General features: G+C 35.0%; 1 protein-coding gene across 1 annotated transcript; it reads left to right on the top strand.

The window, feature by feature from the left end:
* The first annotated feature begins 2,407 nt into the window (after positions 1-2,407).
* On the top strand, positions 2,408-16,000 carry LOC132548628 (transmembrane protein 180-like). Its single transcript, XM_060212501.1, has 7 exons — positions 2,408-2,449; positions 3,482-4,475; positions 4,817-4,931; positions 7,158-7,254; positions 9,671-9,842; positions 10,138-10,331; positions 10,999-16,000. Exons 2-7 carry the CDS (start codon positions 3,781-3,783, stop codon positions 11,223-11,225), a joined length of 1,500 nt encoding a protein of 499 aa, XP_060068484.1. The 5' UTR covers positions 2,408-2,449; positions 3,482-3,780; the 3' UTR covers positions 11,226-16,000.
* The last annotated feature ends 4,586 nt before the right edge of the window (positions 16,001-20,586 follow it).

Raw genomic sequence — 20,586 nt, 5'->3', positions numbered from 1 at the left:
TCAGCTATCCTGTGTTGTTCAGTAGACGTCAGATCAATTAGGTATGTTTAGATCAGTACAGATCCCCTTATCCCATACGACTCCTCTACTCCTACATCTTTCCTTCTCATTTTATTGATTTTTTTTTTAAATTATGACTTTGAATAATTGGAGACAATTTTCTACTACCCTTCTCGAACGTTATTATATGATCGTTTTTTTTTTTTTTTTTTACAACAACAACGACAACTTTTTTTTAAATGTCTGCGACATTTTTTATGCGTTTCGTACAAATTATTTCACGGTAACAAACAGGAATTCTGACTCAACATCTAGGTACTTTATATTCGGCATCCACATAACTCCAGGAGAAAACGGAAGCAGAAATATCTACATAACTCCAGGAGAAAACGGAAGTAGGAATATCTACATAACTCCAGGAGAAAACGGAAGCAGAAATATCCACATAACTCAAGGAGAAAACGGAAGTGGGAATATCTACATAACTCCAGGAGAAAACGGAAGCAGAAATATCCACAAACCTCCAGGAGAAAACGGAAGTAGGTATATTCGGAGCTAATCATCATCCCACACCAACAGAATTCTGAAAAAAAAACCAAACAAACAAACAAACAAACGAAAGGGAAACATCCTGTCCTCATAAAATTTCCAGGTAACAGAATACGGACTTAAACAGTCCACAATCAAATAACAAACTTCAGTTGGAATCCGCTCGAATTACTAGATGTTAACCAGCGTTTAGCAGCAGAAATCTCCTTATACCGAAAGTGGTCTGAACGAGGGAAAATACAGTTCTTCTACAAAATAAGTAATAAACTCACACCTAATTATCTATCTTCTTTTTTGCCTCCTTTAGTGTAAAAAAAACTCACAATATAACCAGTGGCGTAGCAATAATATACGCTGCTAAGCTTAAGCATACACTCGAATTCCAGTGAGATTTTTTTTCTTACGTTTGTTTTTACTGCACTTCGCTCCTGGACCCTCTCTTGAAAGTTTACACTTCTAAAACATTTGCTATGCCACTGTCCGCGAAATTAGATAGAGTGTTTTTTATTCAGTTTTAAAAATTCTATCCGAACCCCGCAAAACTGATATATTGCATGCTCGACTAAGAACTATTTCTAGTAATTTAAATAATGACTTTTTTTCAAATTCAATTTGAAATATTACCGTCACTACCCCCCCCCCCCCTCTCTCTCTCTCTCTCTCTCTCTCTCTCTCTCTCTCTCTCTCTCTCTCTCTCTCTCTCTCTCTCTCTCATTATTATTATTATTTTCATTGGGGTGGGGTTAAAGGGCCCATTACCCACGATTGGTTACACTTCTGTGGCTTTCTGTGACTTTTCTTCGCATATAGAAATACAAAACAAATAAAATCCAAGGAAAATGGTAGTATCGGAGTCGGCAACTATACAGAAAAAAGGACGGATGGAACGGGAGACTTCCCAGTTTAAAAAATTGTGTGCTCCCTCCTTCCCGAAATTCTGGATTTGCGCCTCGATGAGGTTCGATGTGTTTGAACATTCTGAAAACGTTATTAAATATGGATAAAGCTGGGTTCGAACAAACACTAGACAAAAAAATATTATTTATATCGCAAAAATCATATGTTCAAACTAACCGTCCATTCAAATTTGGCCAAGGTTTACCACATATGTCAAGCCCTTTGTTGTAGATGTGAATGTGAAAAGTCTTAACATTTGTATTGTGTCGAAGTTAACCTAAAACTTTCAAAGATGATAACTCAGTCTCATGTCTGAATTTCAGACATCGGGTAAATGACCAGTGTCCGGAATCGTACCAGCACTGACGCACTTATTGTACGAGATGGTAAGGAATCGACCACCTTTATTTCCGAAGTACTATAATCCTCTGTACACTAAGGTGACGAAACGGTAAGCAGATATCGTACTGCATATGGCTTTAATCTTTTTTTTAAAAAAATGTGGAAATATCGCACATTCACCATGTAGATTTAACAAAAGATAACAATTTATTCCATACATGATAAAATGTCGTTAAATAACATCAAATCAAATTATTACAAGTTGTATTTTTTCAATTTTATTTCATATGCTGTAAGTACCAATTAATGAGTGAACGTAATTGTTTAAACCTATTGACTATATATACATATATAAGTGTTATCTAAATTTGAAAATCAAGTTATTGGATGAAACGTTATCAACAGTTAATCATTTATATATATCAGTGACTGAATGGTCGGCTGAAGTTTTTTTCAAATAATAATATATTCTTGAATGATCAGAAACTAATTAATAACTATAAAGTAAATCATATATGTTCCGTATTTGTATTTCCCCGTCCGTGTCGCTGTTTTTGATTAGAAGACGTTGAGCTATATCCGGGGCTGAGTTCCGTTCCTGATATATAACACTGATGTAACTGTCTAACAGCTGGCAGTGTAATCTCTCTATGTGGAAATGGTAAGATTATAGCCGAAAGTAAATTTGTCCTTGCTTCAATGTAAAAACCTGTGTGATAATTGATATACTGCATCAATATTCAAAACCAGTAAAACTCGTTTGCATTCGAGTGTAAGTTCGCGGTGACAATCACTGCTTTGAGTAATGAATCAGTTAATCGAGTATGAGGTATTTTAAACAGAGACCCATTGAATTAAATGAAAAAGATATCATTATTTCTGTTTCAAGTTTTAAGTAAAACCGTGAAAATTTCTACAATAACAACCACGAGGAAAAAATCGGTTACCTGTCTCTGCCTGAAAAGGTAGGGACGTTAGGTAGGTGCGTTTTGTGTTTGGTTTTCTTTTTGCAATGAGGTTCGCTTCAGTTTGCCATTTATTTCTGAAATACTACATATTTATTAAGGAATGGTTTCTAACAGGACACTCTTATTTAAGGGAAATTTTCGCTAGCCATGGCTAGTAAGGCAACATGTACTCATAAGTTATAAGTCCTATCAAGTGACGAGTCTCAATGAAATTTCATTGAACAGTGTAGGAGGAGTTGCATTTATAAGGTTCTAGACAGATGGACAGACAGACAAGGATATTTCTATATACACCCACTTCTTTGCATATAAAAAGATAACACATAGAACATTGGTAATATCTGTCAAAGCAATGCAGAGTTATCACGTTCAGAAGAGATCTGGAACATCTTATCACACCTTTGCTTATAGTGAAAGTTCATGATGTTTTTAGCATATGTGTGCACTTAATAAATAACATCAGCAAAACCATGATAGGGATCAGCAGGAGACCAAAAATCAGCAAAATCAACACAGACATTTTAGAGTGTGTTTTATGCTGAAATGTTAATAAAAAAAAAAAAGAATCAGGGTTCATGGCAAAAGTATAGGGATGGTGAGGAAACACACATTTTTTAAAAAATTTATAAGGAAATAGGGATGGTCAAAAAACGCCTGATCATTTTTATTTTTCATTCAATATTCTATACTATCATACATCCATCTCTTATTTTTTTTATTTTTAGGTTTGTCCTTCCTGTGCCTCTGTCTGCTGAGTGGTCATTGGCTGAAAATCAAGAATAATGCATCTGGGTGTATATTGTCCAATATTTGTGAAAATTTCCATCTTGTTTTAACTACTGCAAAAGACATTGACAACATACTTATTAATAAGAAGATGTCATTTCTACGATTCAGCAGTGTTACTGGATCTGAGCTGCTATATTTTTGCCATTTTTGATGATTGATTAAGGGGTTCTTGATATAACTTCAAGTTAAAAAAATGTCATAAAATTTTCATAACTTCAGCATCCTACCCATTACAATGATGTTTGTGCAATGGCCTCTTGTGGGTAGAGTAGAGTTTTACTATGGATCCATGGCATTCTTCCAAACCATTCTTAACAATATATTTCTCCTCTACCATGTTGATTTGTTTGTTTCTGTTTATAAAATTGACAAGATGTCATTCTGGATTGGAGAAACAATTTTTCTAATATGGAATTCCTTCAATGATCCACTTTTTGGATGGCTGAGTGATAAGCAATATCTGTCAACAAAAAAACATTCTGAAAGTGCTAGCAGTGCCTTAGAAATTGTAACGAACCGCCTGAATGCACTTATGTATAATGGGCCTTTATTGGCATTATCTTTTGTTTTATTTTGGTTTCCATGGGGATTTCCTGGTCTCCAGTTTGTAGTCTGCCTCTGTCTGTATGATGGGTTCCTTACTCTTGTGGATTTACATCATTCATCATTGTTAGCTGATTTGGCTGTATCAGCTAGGGAACGTACACAGCTAAACACAATGAGTTCTCTTTTCAGTGCATTAGGATCAGCCTCTGTTTTTTTTTCTTACTCAGTTTGGAGTAAAGAAAATCTTCATTCATTTAGAATATTTTGTTCTTGTTTGGCTATTTTTTCATTCATTGGATTTGTTGTGGCTATAAATTTGATGAAACAAGAAAGAACTAAAACATTGAAGAAATCTTTCTCCTATGATGACTCTTGGAGTAACAGGTATGCAATAAGAAAATAAGTTTATATTAACATTGATATTGGTTGCTATGGAAATTTCCATTTCTATTTTATAGCTATATAATTAGTCAAATTTGTTATTCACATGAAAAAGCAAAAACTTGTAATTTTGAAGTTGTGTTATGGGTAGCTATTTAATCTCAACAAGTATTAAATTTCTTTATAGATAACACCAGATTAGAAAGTTTATACATTGCCGAAACATTAAGGTTATTTTCTGTCAAAAAGCTCTCATCTAGGATCTGTTTGATTAGATCCTATTAACAAATGATGATGTACCACATTTACTTGTTAAATCCAGATTTTCCAATGTTTTTTTTCAGATTTGACAAGTATGATGACTCCAGTCCAACTGAAAAACCTGTAATCACTACTTTTCTGTCACAACTTTGGAACCAACAAAATTTTATATGGTTTACGATGATGAATCTTATTCAGGTAACTTATATATAAAGGTGCTCTACTGTCCGATATAAACTATTTATATAGATGCCTTGCTCCCTGATATGAACTCTATAAAAATGCCCTTCCCCCTGATGTGAACACTTTATAAAGATTCTCTGCTATCTGATGTGAACTCTTTATAAAAATGCCCTGCTACCTGATGTGAAATCTCTATAAAGATGCTCTGCTTCCTGATGTGAACTTTTTATGAAGATGTTCAGCTCCCTGCTAAGAACTCTTTCTAAAGACGCCCTGCTCAATGATAGGAACTCTTTCTAAAGATGCCCTGCTCCATGATTTGAACTCTTTCTAAAGATGCCCTACTCTATGACAGGAACTCTTTCTAAAGATGCTCTGCTCTTTGATGTGAGCTCTTGATAAAAGTTGCCGTGCCCCATAATGTGAACTCTCTATAATGATGCTCTGCTGCATGTTGAGAATTCTTTTTCATAATACCCTGCTGCCTTATTTGAACCTTTTTTGAAGATGTTTTGCACGCTGATGTGAATTCTTTATAAAGATGCTCTGCTGCCTGATGTGAACACTTTATAAAGATGCTCTGCTGCCTGATGTGAACACTTTATAAAGATGCTCTGCTGCCTGATGTGAACACTTTATAAAGATGCTCTGCTATCTGATGTGAACACTTTATAAAGATGCTCTGCTGCCTGATGTGAACACTTTATAAAGATGCTCTGCTGTGAACACTTTATAAAGATGCTCTGCTGCCTGATGTGAACACTTTATAAAGATGCTCTGCTGCCTGATGTGAACACTTTATAAAGATGCTCTGCTGTCTGATGTGAACACTTTATAAAGATGCTCTGCTGCCTGATGTGAACACTTTATAAAGATGCTCTGCTCCCAGATATGAATTCTTTTTAGAGTTGCCCTGCTTCTTTAGGTGAATTTCTTATGAAGGTACTCTGCTCCCTAATGTAAACTCTTTAAAACACTTGGTCACCTCTGTATGGTTAAAAGGTGATCAAATTTCTTTCTCTGTTTCAAATGTGATAACACTTCCTGTGATAAACTCATCCTTTACCTTGTTACTTTTATCCAGTTTCAATATTTGTCCTGGGTCTATTAACAGATAGTCCTCCTCCCCCAAAAAACTGTTAGATAAGGACACACTCTGTTACATGGTTAAGTAGAAAATGTCATTCTGATTCAATATCAATATCATTTTCAAACTTTAAAGTGTCCGATTTCATAGAGACATTATTGACTTCCAAAAGATGGGTTATCTTAGTTCCATAAGAATGTCACAGGGGATAGTATAATCCTACAAAACTGTCACCGATTCAAATATGGATTACCATAGTCCCACAAGAATGTCACCGATTCAAATATGGGTTACCATAGTCCCACAAGAATGTCACCGATTCAAATATGGGTTACCATAATCCAACAAGAATGTCACAGATTCAAATATGGATTACCGTAGTCCCACAAGAATGTCACCGATTCAAATATGGGTTACCATAGTCCCACAAGAATCTCACCTATTCAAATATGGGTTACCATAGTCCCACAAGAATGTCGCCGATTCAAATATGGGTTACCATAATCCCACAAAAATGTGCCAGATTCAAATATGATATGTACCTTTGTATCTCAATTTGTATCCTAAAAATTACTAATTTAAGTACATGTGTCCATGTGATATTAAAAGAAACCAAATTAGCAGATGAGACAAAGAAATCTTGTCACTACTTAGGATACAATGTGAATCACCAGTTACAGGGATGAAAAAGAAAGATAAACCGATAAACTGGATAGAATATGTGGAACCACATTAATAAGCCTGGAAATTTTATTTGAAAGTGCATTTGAATTCTTACTGTTCAAAAAGTTTACATGGAGATTGGCACCGCCTCCTTTGATTACTCTGAAATCACATTGTATTTTGTTCTCCTGATTTCTCTGAAAGTTACACCTCATGACAATTCATGTACAACAAGTATCTAGAATGACACATATTCATGATATTTATGTAACCAGTTTAATTTTCACTGATATTAGTTGTTAATATATTGTTAACACTGATTTGGCATTTCATTAACAATGAAGATAGATGTTTGGTTTTTGTTTCATTCACACTAAATAAATATTTTGTTTACACTGATTTTATTTTACACATGATTTCATTACAATGTATTTATTTTTTCATTCTCACTTGCTTTGTTTCAACACCAACACCATCTTGTATATTTTCAGGTTTTTCACTGTCACTTCAATAGCAATTTTTTTCCGTTGTTTCTGGAAAATTTATTAGGAAATTCTGTGAGCTCAAGTTTTGGATCATTCTTAATTGGTAAGTTATTACTTAAAAAAAGGAAAGAATGTGACCACAGTCTGATTTCTTATACTGTAGAGAAATATTCTGAATTTCTGATTAGGCATCTGGTCTATTGTATGTGTCAATATTTGAGTTTTTGCCAAAGTACATTGATGCTCTTCCAGGGTAAATGAACTTTCATGCTTTCAGCAATCCTTGTAAGCATAAAGACATTATCACTCGCAATAATCATAGCTTGATTAAGTTGTTTTAGACTGAATTTTTGAACATGATCAAGATCATTACAAAGGGATTGTTATATGGCAGGATATTTATCCCATGTTCCCTGTCCAAATCTCTGGCAGGGTATATGGTCCAATGTTCCCTGTCAGAATCTTTGTCAGGGTATATGGTCCAAAGTTGCCTGTCAAAATCTCTGGCAGGGTATATGGTCCTAGAATCTTTGTCAGATATATGGTCCAATGTTCCCTGTCAGAATCTCTGGCAGGATATATGGTCCTAAGTTCCCTGTCAGAATCTCTGTCAGGATATATGGTCCTAAGTTCCCTGTCAGAATCTCTGTCAGGGTATATGGTCCAAAGTTCCCTGTCAGAATCTTTGTCAGATATATGGTCCAAAGATCCCTGTCAGAATCTCTGGCAGGGTATATGGTCCTAAGTTGCCTGTCAGAATCTTTGTCAGATATATGGTCCAAAGTTCCCTGTCAGAATCTCTGTCAGGATATATGGTCCTAAGTTCCCTGTCAGAATCTCTGGCAGGATATATGGTCCTAAGTTCCCTGTCAGAATCTCTGGCAGGGTATATGGTCCTAAGTTCCCTGTCAGAATCTTTGTCAGATATATGGTCCAAAGTTCCCTGTCAGAATCTCTGTCAGGATATATGGTCCTAAGTTCCCTGTCAGAATCTCTGGCAGGATATATGGTCCTTTACTTTCTGTGTCTGTATTTCAGTCTTGTTATATTGAGATATGTTCCCTGTCAGAATCTCTGGCAGGGTATATGGTCCTAAGTTCCCTGTCAGAATCTTTGTCAGATATATGGTCCAAAGTTCCCTGTCAGAATCTTTGTCAGATATATGGTCCAATGTTCCCTGTCAGAATCTTTGTCAGATAAATGGTCCAATGTTCCCTGTCAGAATCTCTGTGTTCCCTGTCAGAATCTCTGTCAGGATATATGGTCCTAAGTTCCCTGTCAGAATCTCTGGCAGGATATATGGTCCTAAGTTCCCTGTCAGAATCTCTGTCAGGATATATGGTCCTAAGTTCCCTGTCAGAATCTCTGGCAGGGTATATGGTCCAAAGTTCCCTGTCAGAATCTTTGTCAGATATATGGTCCAAAGTTCCCTGTCAGAATCTTTGTCATATATATGGTCCAATGTTCCCTGTCAGAATCTTTGTCATATATATGGTCCAATGTTCCCTGTCAGAATCTCTGTCAGGGTATATGGTCCAATGTTCCCTGTCAGAATCTTTGTCAGATATATGGTCCAATGTTCCCTGTCAGAATCTCTGTCAGGATATATGGTCCTAAGTTCCCTGTCAGAATCTTTGTCAGATATATGGTCCTAAGTTCCCTGTCAGAATCTTTGTCATATATATGGTCCAATGTTCCCTGTCAGAATCTTTGTCAGATATATGGTCCAAAGTTCTCTGTCAGGGTATATGGTCCAAAGTTCCCTGTCAGAATCTTTGTCAGATATATGGTCCAAAGTTGCCTGTCAGAATCTCTGTCAGGGTATATGGTCCAATGTTCCCTGTCAGAATCTTTGTCAGATATATGGTCCTAAGTTCCCTGTCAGAATCTTTGTCAGATATATGGTCCAAAGTTCCCTGTCAGAATCTTTGTCAGATAAATGGTCCAATGTTCCCTGTCAGAATCTCTGGCAGGGTATATAGTCCAAAGATCCCTGTCAGAATATCTGGCAGGGTATATAGTCCAAAGATCCCTGTCAGAATATCTGGCAGGGTATAAGGTTCCATTTTACCTTTTAAGATCTAATCACACATAAGAACCTGGATCCTGTCAGTATGCATATGATGCTGAAGGGAACATTGGTCCATAAACCAAGTCATAATTGGGTCCTGTACTGTCCATGTATCATTCCAAAGACTAAGATGATGGTGGGGATCATGACATCCTGCTACTCTTCTCTGTATGACTACAGATTCTGATAAATCCTATAACAAATGTTCCACTATGCTATTGTTTCCTACACAGACAGTTATAGCTGATAGACCATGAATGTTAATGATTGATAGACAACTGGTAAACACCATCCTTCTGATGATCACTTAGAAGTAGAGAGATCCAAATTCTTTAATGAAGGGGTTTTTTCTGTGGGTTATAAACGTCTTTCCTAAGATAAATGAAAAGAATGTAAGTAGGATATATATATATATATATATATGGTATCCACATTTTCTATTTTACAGGTATATCTTTCCTGGCACCCCATGTAAATAATCTGTTCTTCCTAGAGCTGTGTAAGCGGTATGGTGTGTACAAAGTCATACAAATCTTGTTCTCCATCAAACTTTCTCTTAGCCTCTTCATGTTCTTCATGGGACCCAAGAATTTGTGGCTGCTCTGTCTCTTCATAGCCAGGTAAATTGATGTCTTTTCTTTGCCAGGTAAATTGATGTCTCTTCATAACCAGGTAAATCAATGTTTTTTCCATATTGAGGTTAACCAATACTCAGACACTTGATGTAGAAAATTCAGAGAGTGAAGTTCCATGACAGAAGTTATCCTGATTGTCCGTTTTCAGTGTCATTGAGAAAATAATGTGCCAGGAATGTCACTGAAGGTTTGATTCTTCCATATTACTCTAATGTAATGCTTTGTTCTGATTGACTTTGTTTTAATTTTTATAACTATTCTCATTGCTTTCCTTCCCCAGCAACCGTGTATTTACTGAGGGAACCTGTAAACTATTAAACTTGGTGATCAGTGACCTTGTGGATGAAGACTATGTTCTTCATAACCGAAAAAAGGCAGTCTCTGCCCTGATTTTTGGGAGTACTGCACTGCTGTCTAAACCAGGCCAGACACTAGCACCACTGGTTGGAATGTGGCTACTATCAATGCAGACAGGTGAGCGGATTTAACATAAGTATTCTTGCCTACTTTTCCTATTCAGGAGCAAGACTTTATTTCGGGCCTGAATATCATAAAGGAATTATCTGTAAATCTCTTCTTTTTCATGATGTTAAAAAGTTCTCTAGAAACAGCAGCTTAGATGTTTTCAGGTGTTAGTGTTTCAAGAAAATATATGAATGTATTCATTTTAGACCTGAAGATTCAAAAGTGCAATTTCCTCCATGGAAGTGTTGAAAATTGTTGGCAAGTATGTAAAATGTTTTTGATAGATATTACAAATGCATATTACCAGTTAGAGAGTGGAGGCTAGGGATTTGCTCTACTTAGTGATGGTGTGTAATATGTGATGATTTTAACTTCATTTACTGGAATAAATGGATTGATTGGTGGGATATCTTAAAAATAATAAGTGGTATCTAGATATGTGTGTTTTGAAATGAAATACTACAAAATATGTGATTATTAATAAGTATACAATATATATGAGGTGGAATTGTTTAAATCTTGCTTCTTGCAATAATCAATTGCAATTTGATTATGTGTTGAATTATCTATGATGTTTAAAAAATACAGACTTTATGTGATAAGTATACATCTTAGTTATAAATAAACCGTGTATTTATACCAAACAGATGATGGAAATGATGTGTGCCTTTTCCAGGTCATGACATTTTCCAGACAAGTAACAAGATTCTGCAGCTTGGCAACAGTCACGATGAACAAAGTAGTCTGGAACAGTACCGACAAGGCTGCTTCAATCTTCTTGTTTACATTCCTATTCTGTGTGCTGCCATTCAGCTTGCAGTCTGGTCACAGTTCAGACTTCACGGTCACCGACTCCGATGGGTGAAGTCCTGTCGTACTGGAACAGACCACTCTTTAATATAAGACATCTGAACTGTCAGGGTTTTAATCTTTATTTCCTGTTCATACAAATAAGTCAATGAACAGGAAATAACTGATTGTGAAACTGTTGTCATCTCTTTTAAATCAAAACCAATATATTGTGTCTTAGTCCACACACTGCTGCTGTGTATATTACTGCTTAAGAATGTCATATACTGTTTTTGTTTTTTTGAGAGAGCAAGAGAGTGTTGATATTATCCTTTAAATTTAAAACAGTTTTACAACAGGATGCACCCAGCTTTCTTTTAAATTGATATTTTGTATGATCTAATAGAGTAATAACTTGTGTGTAATTTATGTCCTACATAAACACTAATCAAAGATGTATCTTTTGTATACTCTAATGTATAGGAAACATGTTATATGTCATGTTTTTAATGGTCATTGACAATTTATTACTTTTTGATGTGCCATATAAATAAATGAGTTTATGTCACAAATATACAAAAGTTGAAATCCATTCTCATGGTAGCTCTTGTCTAGATCATCATGAAACATTCACTTATTTGTTTGTGATTCCAGTAGGTATTTTGAGTGAAGAGATAATCAACTTTGTCGTGAAAATCAAAATTCAAACATAGATATAGGAGATGTCATTGAAGAATGATATAGTACTACCATCAAGAGTGTATTTCAGCATCTAAATTCTACTTTTCTCATTTTGTTATATACCATACTTATCCTACACTACGTAGAAATTCAGCCTTTATGCTAGTTGATGGGCAGGTTGGAGGACAATGAATTATATTTGTTGGTGATTCTGCTCAACAGCAGTAGATATGGATGGGCTATTGCCTGGCATGGACTGATTGAGGAAATACACACAGGACTGGTGGTGTTATCATTATGTGTATTCATGTTAAATGTCTTTTTTATATGCTTTGTTGATTGTTCAGATATTCTTTTGATTTATTTTTACTAAACATTGATTTCTCCAAAGCAAGTATTGTAAGTAAGTTTTGTAAATTAACTACTGTGATAATAATGGTTTACTGGACCAAACTGTGATCAAGTAATGTTCAACAAATACCTAGCACAGCATTATGCTACAATATACTTTTGTCATAATAGGTTATCATTGCATTACTGTGATGGTAGACAGTAATTATCTGCCAAAAGGTATTATACTTGTAAGTGTAAAATCATAATTGGTCACATTTTTTATCTATCTTACCTGTAGAATGAAAATAATTTGCTCATATTTTGAAGTGACAGGGTATTTATATTTTATCATTATTCCTGATCATGGAATACCTTTACATAGCAATAATTACTTGTTAAGAATCAACTGTTTTACATAAATATCATATAGAGGTGCTGGTTTTGATTCAGTGATAATAAAGTGATTCAATTTAACGAAGGTGCTGTCATTTAGCCATTGAAATTAGGGCAACATATCAACAGATTTTGTTGAGGATCTTTGACACATGTGCTGTAAAATTTATTGTTTGAATGGATGGGAATGTAAAATTTGAAGCATAATGGTAAAATCAGCTACTAGCAAAAAAATTAGATAGCTTGAGAAAACACCAGCTTACAGATATTTTGACTTATGCCCTGTGCACTCCCATTTAACATTCTGTTTGGTGACATAAAGTTATTAACACAAACTTTATTTAGGATTTCACCAGTATGAAGCCTACAGAATTTGTTCCACTTAGTGAATAATCATTTTAAATACATCTTTTTAATTTCAATGCAGAATATTGAATTCGAGAATACATCATATTGGTCCTGTAGTTATACTATCGATGTTCTAGTCCCCCACTTCAGGAAAATGCTTCTAAATTGTAAATGCATTTATTGGGAGAATGTCACATATAAGGTATGTATTTATTGTTGTATAGCAGTTAATGTTGATCTTTCAACTGGGTCCTCTTCACCTACCTGGTCTGGTATATATGAGCGCAATTCCAGGGTCTACAGCAAAAGGTTTATTATCAGAATGAAAGCTTTAAATTTGACACTTACCCAAGGAAAATATTGGTTTATATCTGTGTTGTATATACTGTCATATCCATTTCATATCATTCAATTATATATTTTTATAATGGATAGGAAAGCTTTCTATAAAAATTTACAATAGGAGGGAATTTTCTTCATTCTTGCCATTTTATAGATTTTTTAAATGAGATCATTTGGTATATGTTTTCACTGAGTACAGAAAGACCTTTCAACTTTTAGTCATTTCATCAGATGTTGGGAAGACAAATACCACATTTCTTCAAAAACTAATTTTTATTTCTTTTGTTTTATCATTACTTAAAAGTAAAAAATTTTACGTGGTTGAATGCTGATTGTTCTATGCTACATAAACAAAATTATTAACCTGCATAATTAATTACCATTAAACAACATTTACATTGGTTTTGTAATAAATTTTGTGATAAAAGGAAAAATCACACGCTTATTGTTTCCTGGTTAAAAAAAAAAGTCTTAATATAAAGCCCAGGGAAATGGAACAACTAAACAGTATTCATAGGAAACTTTTTAATCAATTTCACAATAACACTATGGAGATTGTTGATGTCATTACATGGTAAAAAGGCTATCCCCATTAAGAGTGAATGTCAGGTATTTCAATATGTATCTAATTGATGAAATAGGAATATTTCTGGTGCTAACAAACTTCATTATTATCATGAATAGGATTGAGTCCAACACAGAAGGGCCTTTTTTATCCGAATTTCATGCCAGTGTTGTTTTTATATTTCGACTCAACAGAGATCTGTCATCAGTACAATCGTTATTGTTGTGATGAGACATCACTATTGTTTTGTCAGGTATTAACAGTCTCTGCGATCTTTATTTTCACATCTCGTCTACATAGCAATCAGATCCTGTGATATCGAGCAGTGATCCAAGGATAAGATAGATCATTTTCGCGTAGTGATTTCTTTTCTATTTAAGGACCAAAACACAGTTCATTTTGCTATATATTGATATTTCTTTATGTACCACCAGCAGTTGAAACATTGTCACTGTCATCATATTTTTCTGCATTGAATTGGTAACAAGGGCCTTTTTTTATATTATTGTGTTATATTTTCAGCTCCCCACAGAATTTTCTATAAGGCGTGTTGACATGACAATATTCTTTGGTTTAAGTTTATAATTTCATTCCATGTTCATTCTTGAAACAATTTTGAAATGTCAGTTTAATTTCTCTTCATCTAAAGCCACACAAAGACTCAGATATGAAAGTATTTACAAACTTTATTCAATATCCTACATAGTTCACCAGTTGACCTTTGTAGGACATTGAAAGTGCATTAGTTTTCAGTCATAGGTAGAAACACTCACCAGTATATATGTGATGCTGAAATTCATCTACACATCTTAGTAATAGATAATTTTTTGACATCAAATACTGATTTAAATCATAATGATGAAAGAATGGATCTTATTAGCATTTTTATACAAATTTCATAGAGATGAGAAAGGAAGTTCTGTGGATTAAAACTGAATAACAGTTGAAATTATGAAATCATCGTCAAATATTGCAACCAAAACAGGTGCAATTTTTAAAGTGAAAAGGTGTTAACAATATACAAAATTTTTTAGCAGTGAGTCAAGTATTTGTATGATTACAGATTCAGATATAATTCAGTTTAAGGTGAACAAAATAAGAGGCATGTGCCATACATTTTCATATATTTGTGCCAAGGAAATAATTGAAATAAAGATCATTACAGTAAGATTGTTAAGTATTTTCGGTAAAATATTTTCTAAGGTTTGCATATATTTATAGATTTTCATATATCACAACTGGTAAGAAAATTTGTGACATTTCAGCTGCTACTTGCCACTTTTATGTGACCAGTGGAGTTATATAAACTGAAGTGTAAAGTGGATGGAATGGTTATCATATCAATGTGGCTTTTCGGCTATGCTATTATCTACAAAATGATAAAATCATTATGCATTCAGTATGAGTAGGTAATGATCCACCAAAGTCAATTCTTGGATTTAGACACTAAAAAGTCACAAAACATTTGTCTAACTAGTTCTGATATACAAAATGTATTCATAAACATGAATGTGTATCAAACCAAACGAAAATCACTTTGAGGAATGTTCCTTATTAGTCTAGGACAGTTTTTACCACGGACAGTTCCTCAACACAACGCATAATGCATTGTTATCTTTGTTATGTCACAGTGTGAAAAACCAGGCTCAATATTTTTTATAGAGTACATAAACAATGTAGATACTCTCTGTGATGGTGCTGGGAAATTTTGACAATATGTGTTCTTAAACCTGTTTTTTAAGTGTCCATTTTATTGTTTTATAACCACCTTGGTTTTTGTGTTCAGCATCTAATGAATTAAGATAAGATCAAACTTGATAAATTTGATGTCAGTGATTTTTTTAAAAGATTTTATTATAGCTTCTCACATTTAAACTTGTCAATAGAATTTTAAACGTGCTTTATTTTTCCAAATATTTTTGGTTTGAGAAAACAAATATTGTTATTCCGAGAGTGACAATTGTAAAGATTTCTTCTCAATAATTAGAAAAAGATTGAAGCTGGTTGGAGTCCGTGATATACAGTGGACATCAGAAACCAATTTCACAATATTTATAAATTTGTTTGATACTGGATTAATTTATAACCATAATAGAGTTGTTGATATATGTACAGCTTATCATGATTTTGAAATTTTATCAAAACACAGTTGATTCATTTTATTGTATCCACTTTCAAAGCACTGCATAACCAAATATATATTTATATTAAACATGTCACAAACATACTGATTGTTTGTTTGTTTGTTTGTCTGTGACTTCCACAATCGGTGACAGGTCAACAAAAGCCAATGTTAACATTACAATGGTCAACTAAAACCTAGGCTCTAGGTAACAGGAGTCAAGAATAACCCACTTTCTATGTAACTATTATCAGTTATAACCCACCTTAAAGTTACAGGTATCAACATCAACCCAAGTTCGACATGACGGGTAAACATTATCCTACATTATAGGTAACATGTCAACAATTACCCCAATTTATTTTAAATGGGGTTGACTTTATTTGAAATTGGGTAAACAATAACCCAAAATTTACATAATTTCAGTAATAACTCATGTTCTGGATAACTAGGGTTAACAACAACCCATGTTCTAGATGTCTAGGATCTACAACAACCCATGTTATATGTAACAGGGGTCAATAATAACCCACATTATAGGTAACAGGTAAATAATAACCCACATAAAAGGCAACAGGAGTCAACATTAACCCATCTTATGGGTAATTCATGCCATCCATAGCCTGTTTAATAGATAACAGAGGTCAACAATAACCCACATTTAGGTACCTGGGTTAACAAACCCTACTTTTTTAAGTAACAGGTCAGCAAAAACCTATGTAATAGGTAACAGGGGTCAACAATAACCAGTGTTATAGATAACAGAGGTCAACAATAACCAGAGTTAAAGGTAACAGGGGTCAACAATAACCAGAGTTAAATGTAGCAGGGGTCAAGAATAACCAGTGTTAAAGGTAGCAAGGGTCAACAATAACCAGTGCTAAAGGTAACAGGGGTCAACAAAAACCAGTGCTAAAGGTAACAGGGGTCAACAATAAGCTATGTAATAGGTAACAGGGGTCAACAATATTCAGTGTTAAAGGTAACAGAGGTCAACGATATTCAGTGTTAAAGGTAGCAAGGGTCAACAATAACCAGTGTTATAGTTAACAAGATTCAACAATATTCAGTGTTAAAGGTAGCAAGGGTCAACAATAATCAGTGTGAAAGGTAACAAGGGTCAACAATATTCAGTGTTAAAGGTAAAATGGGTCAACAATAACCAGTGTTAAAGGTAACAGGGGTCAACAATAACCAGTGTTAAAAGTAACAGGGGTCAACAATAACCAGTGTTAAAGGTAACAAGGGTCAACAATATTCAGTGTTAAAGGTAGCAAGGGTCAACAATAACCAGTGCTAAAGGTAACAGGGGTCAACAATAACCAGTGCTAAAGGTAACAGGGGTCAACAATAAGCTATGTAATAGGTAACAGGGGTCAACAATAACCAGTGTTAAAGGTAACAGGAGTCAACAATAATCAGTGTTAAAGGTAACAGGGGTCAACAATAACCAGTGTTAAAGGTAACAAAGGTCAACAATAACCAGTGTTAAAGGTAACAGGGGTCAACAATAACCAGTGTTAAAGGTAGCAAGGGTCAACAATATTCAGTGTTAAAGGTAACAAGGGTCAACAATAACCAATGTTTTAGGTAACAGGGGTCAACAATAAGCTATGTAATAGGTAACAAGGGTCAACAATATTCAGTGTTAAAGGTAGCAAGGGTCAACAATAACCAGTGTTAAAGGTAACAGGAGTCAAAAATAAGCTATGTAATAGGTAACAAGGGTCAACAATAACCAGTGTTAAAGGTAACAGGGGTCAACAATAACCAGTGTTAAAGGTAACAGGGGTCAAGAATAACCAGTGTTAAAGGTAGCAAGGGTAAACAATAATCAGTGTTAAAGGTAACGGGGGTCAACAATATTCAGTGTTAAAGGTAACAAGGGTCAACAATAACCAGTGTTTTAGGTAACAGGGGTCAACAATAAGCTATATAATAGGTAACATGGGTCAACAATAACCAGTGTTAAAGGTAACAGAGGTCAACAATAACCAGTGTTAAAGGTAACAGGGGTCAAGAATAACCAGTGTTAAAGGTAGCAAGGGTCAACAATAATCAATGTTAAAGGTAACAGGGGTCAACAATATTCAGTGTTAAAGGTAACAAGGGTCAACAATAACCAGTGTTTTAGGTAACAGGGGTCAACAATAAGCTATATAATAGGTAGCATGGGTCAACAATAACCAGTGTTAAAGGCAACAAGGGTCAACAATATTCAGTGTTAAAGGTAGCAAGGGTCAACAATAACCAGTGCTAAAGGTAACAGGGGTCAACAATAACCAGTGTTAAAGGTAACAGGGGTCAACAATAAGCTATATAATAGGTAACAGGGGTCAACAATAACCAGTGTTAAAGGTAACAGGAGTCAACAATAAGCTATGTAATAGGTAACAGGGGTCAACAATAAGCTATGTAATAGGTAACAGGGGTCAACAATAACCAGTGTTAAAGGTAACAAGGGTCAACAATAACCAGTGTTAAAGGTAACAGGGGTCAACAATAACCAGTGTTAAAGGTAACAGAGGACAACAATAACCAGTGTTAAAGGTAACAGAGGACAACAATAACCAGTGTTAAAGGTAGCAGAGGTCAACAATAACCAGTTCCAGGGAACGACAATCTCACACAACAGTCACAACTTGAACATCGAGTACAAAGCATAGAACATATTCCAGGGATCGACAATATACTTAAAGGTATGATTTGGAACAAATACAACGTCATCCCGAAGACAGTGCCATGATTTAACTGAAATGTAAGATAGTTGGCCTTCAGGAAGCTGTTGACATACATGTTTTTGAGTTTCCTCTTGTACTATTTCTTACACGTTCTTAGCTCCAAAGCATCATGGTTCCCTCATAAAATCTATAAGCAAATTAGCAAAATTTAACACATGGAAGACAGAGGTTTACTCGGCAAATATATGTTATACAAACACATAAACTACCGAGATCTGCAGTCCTCCCTTGATATCAATTGAACTGAAAAAAGAGAGAGAGATTTGACTGTGAAATTGCGCCGCCATCTCTGTTCTCATGGTTCTTGTTATGGTTGTGGTGTGAGATTATCGTTCTCTAGAACATGTTTTATGCTTTGTACTCGATGTTCAAGTTGTGAGTGTTGTGTGAGATTGTCGTTCCTGGAACATGTTCTATGCTTTGTACTCGATGTTCAAGTTGTGAGTGTTGTGTGAGATTATCGTTCTCTAAAACATGTTCTATGCTTTGTACTCGATGTTCAAGTTGTGAGTGTTGTGTGAGATTATCGTTCTCTAAAACATGTTCTATGCTTTGTACTCGATGTTCAAGTTGTGAGTGTTGTGTGAGATTATCGTTCTCTAAAACATGTTCTATGCTTTGTACTCGATGTTCAAGTTGTGAGTGTTGTGTGAGATTATCGTTCTCTAAAACATGTTCTATGCTTTGTACTCGATGTTCAAGTTGTGAGTGTTGTGTGAGATTATCGTTCTCTAAAACATGTTCTATGCTTTGTTCTTGTTCAAGTTGTGAGTGTTGTGTGAGATTGTCGTTCTCTAAAACATGTTCTATGCTTTGTTCTTGTTCAAGTTGTGAGTGTTGTGTGAGATTGTCGTTCCTGGAACATGTTCTATGCTTTGTTCTTGTTCAAGTTGTGAGTGTTGTGTGAGATGTCGTTCTCTGTGTTCTATGCTTTGTTCGATGTTCAAGTTGTGAGTGTTGTGTGAGATTGTCGTTCTCTAAAACATGTTCTATGCTTTGTACTCGATGTTCAAGTTGTGAGTGTTGTGTGAGATTATCGTTCTCTAAAACATGTTCTATGCTTTGTTCTTGTTCAAGTTGTGAGTGTTGTGTGAGATTATCGTTCTCTAAAACATGTTCTATGCTTTGTTCTTGTTCAAGTTGTGAGTGTTGTGTGAGATTGTCGTTCCTGGAACATGTTCTATGCTTTGTTCTTGTTCAAGTTGTGAGTGTTGTGTGAGATTGTCGTTCCTGGAACATGTTCTATGCTTTGTACTCGATGTTCAAGTTGTGAGTGTTGTGTGAGATTGTCGTTCTCTAAAACATGTTCTATGCTTTGTACTCGATGTTCAAGTTGTGAGTGTTGTGTGAGATTATCGTTCTATAGAACATGTTTTATGCTTTGTACTCGATGTTCAAGTTGTGAGTGTTGTGTGAGATTATCGTTCTCTAAAACATGTTCTATGCTTTGTTCTTGTTCAAGTTGTGAGTGTTGTGTGAGATTGTCGTTCCTGGAACATGTTCTATGCTTTGTTCTTGTTCAAGTTGTGAGTGTTGTGTGAGATTGTCGTTCCTGGAACATGTTCTATGCTTTGTACTCGATGTTCAAGTTGTGAGTGTTGTGTGAGATTGTCGTTCTCTAAAACATGTTCTATGCTTTGTACTCGATGTTCAAGTTGTGAGTGTTGTGTGAGATTGTCGTTCTCTAAAACATGTTCTATGCTTTGTACTCGATGTTCAAGTTGTGAGTGTTGTGTGAGATTGTCGTTCTCTAAAACATGTTCTATGCTTTGTTCTTGTTCAAGTTGTGAGTGTTGTGTGAGATTGTCGTTCCTGGAACATGTTCTATGCTTTGTTCTTGTTCAAGTTGTGAGTGTTGTGTGAGATTGTCGTTCCTGGAACATGTTCTATGCTTTGTACTCGATGTTCAAGTTGTGAGTGTTGTGTGAGATTGTCGTTCTCTAAAACATG

Source organism: Ylistrum balloti, unplaced genomic scaffold, assembly GCF_031769215.1.
Source record: "Ylistrum balloti isolate Yb309-2 unplaced genomic scaffold, AGI_CSIRO_Ybal_v1 Utg370020, whole genome shotgun sequence".
In the NCBI taxonomy this organism is placed as follows: Eukaryota; Metazoa; Mollusca; class Bivalvia; order Pectinida; family Pectinidae; genus Ylistrum; species Ylistrum balloti.
Note: the sequence above shows the minus strand (reverse complement) of the source record. Positions and strands in the feature narration are given on the sequence as shown.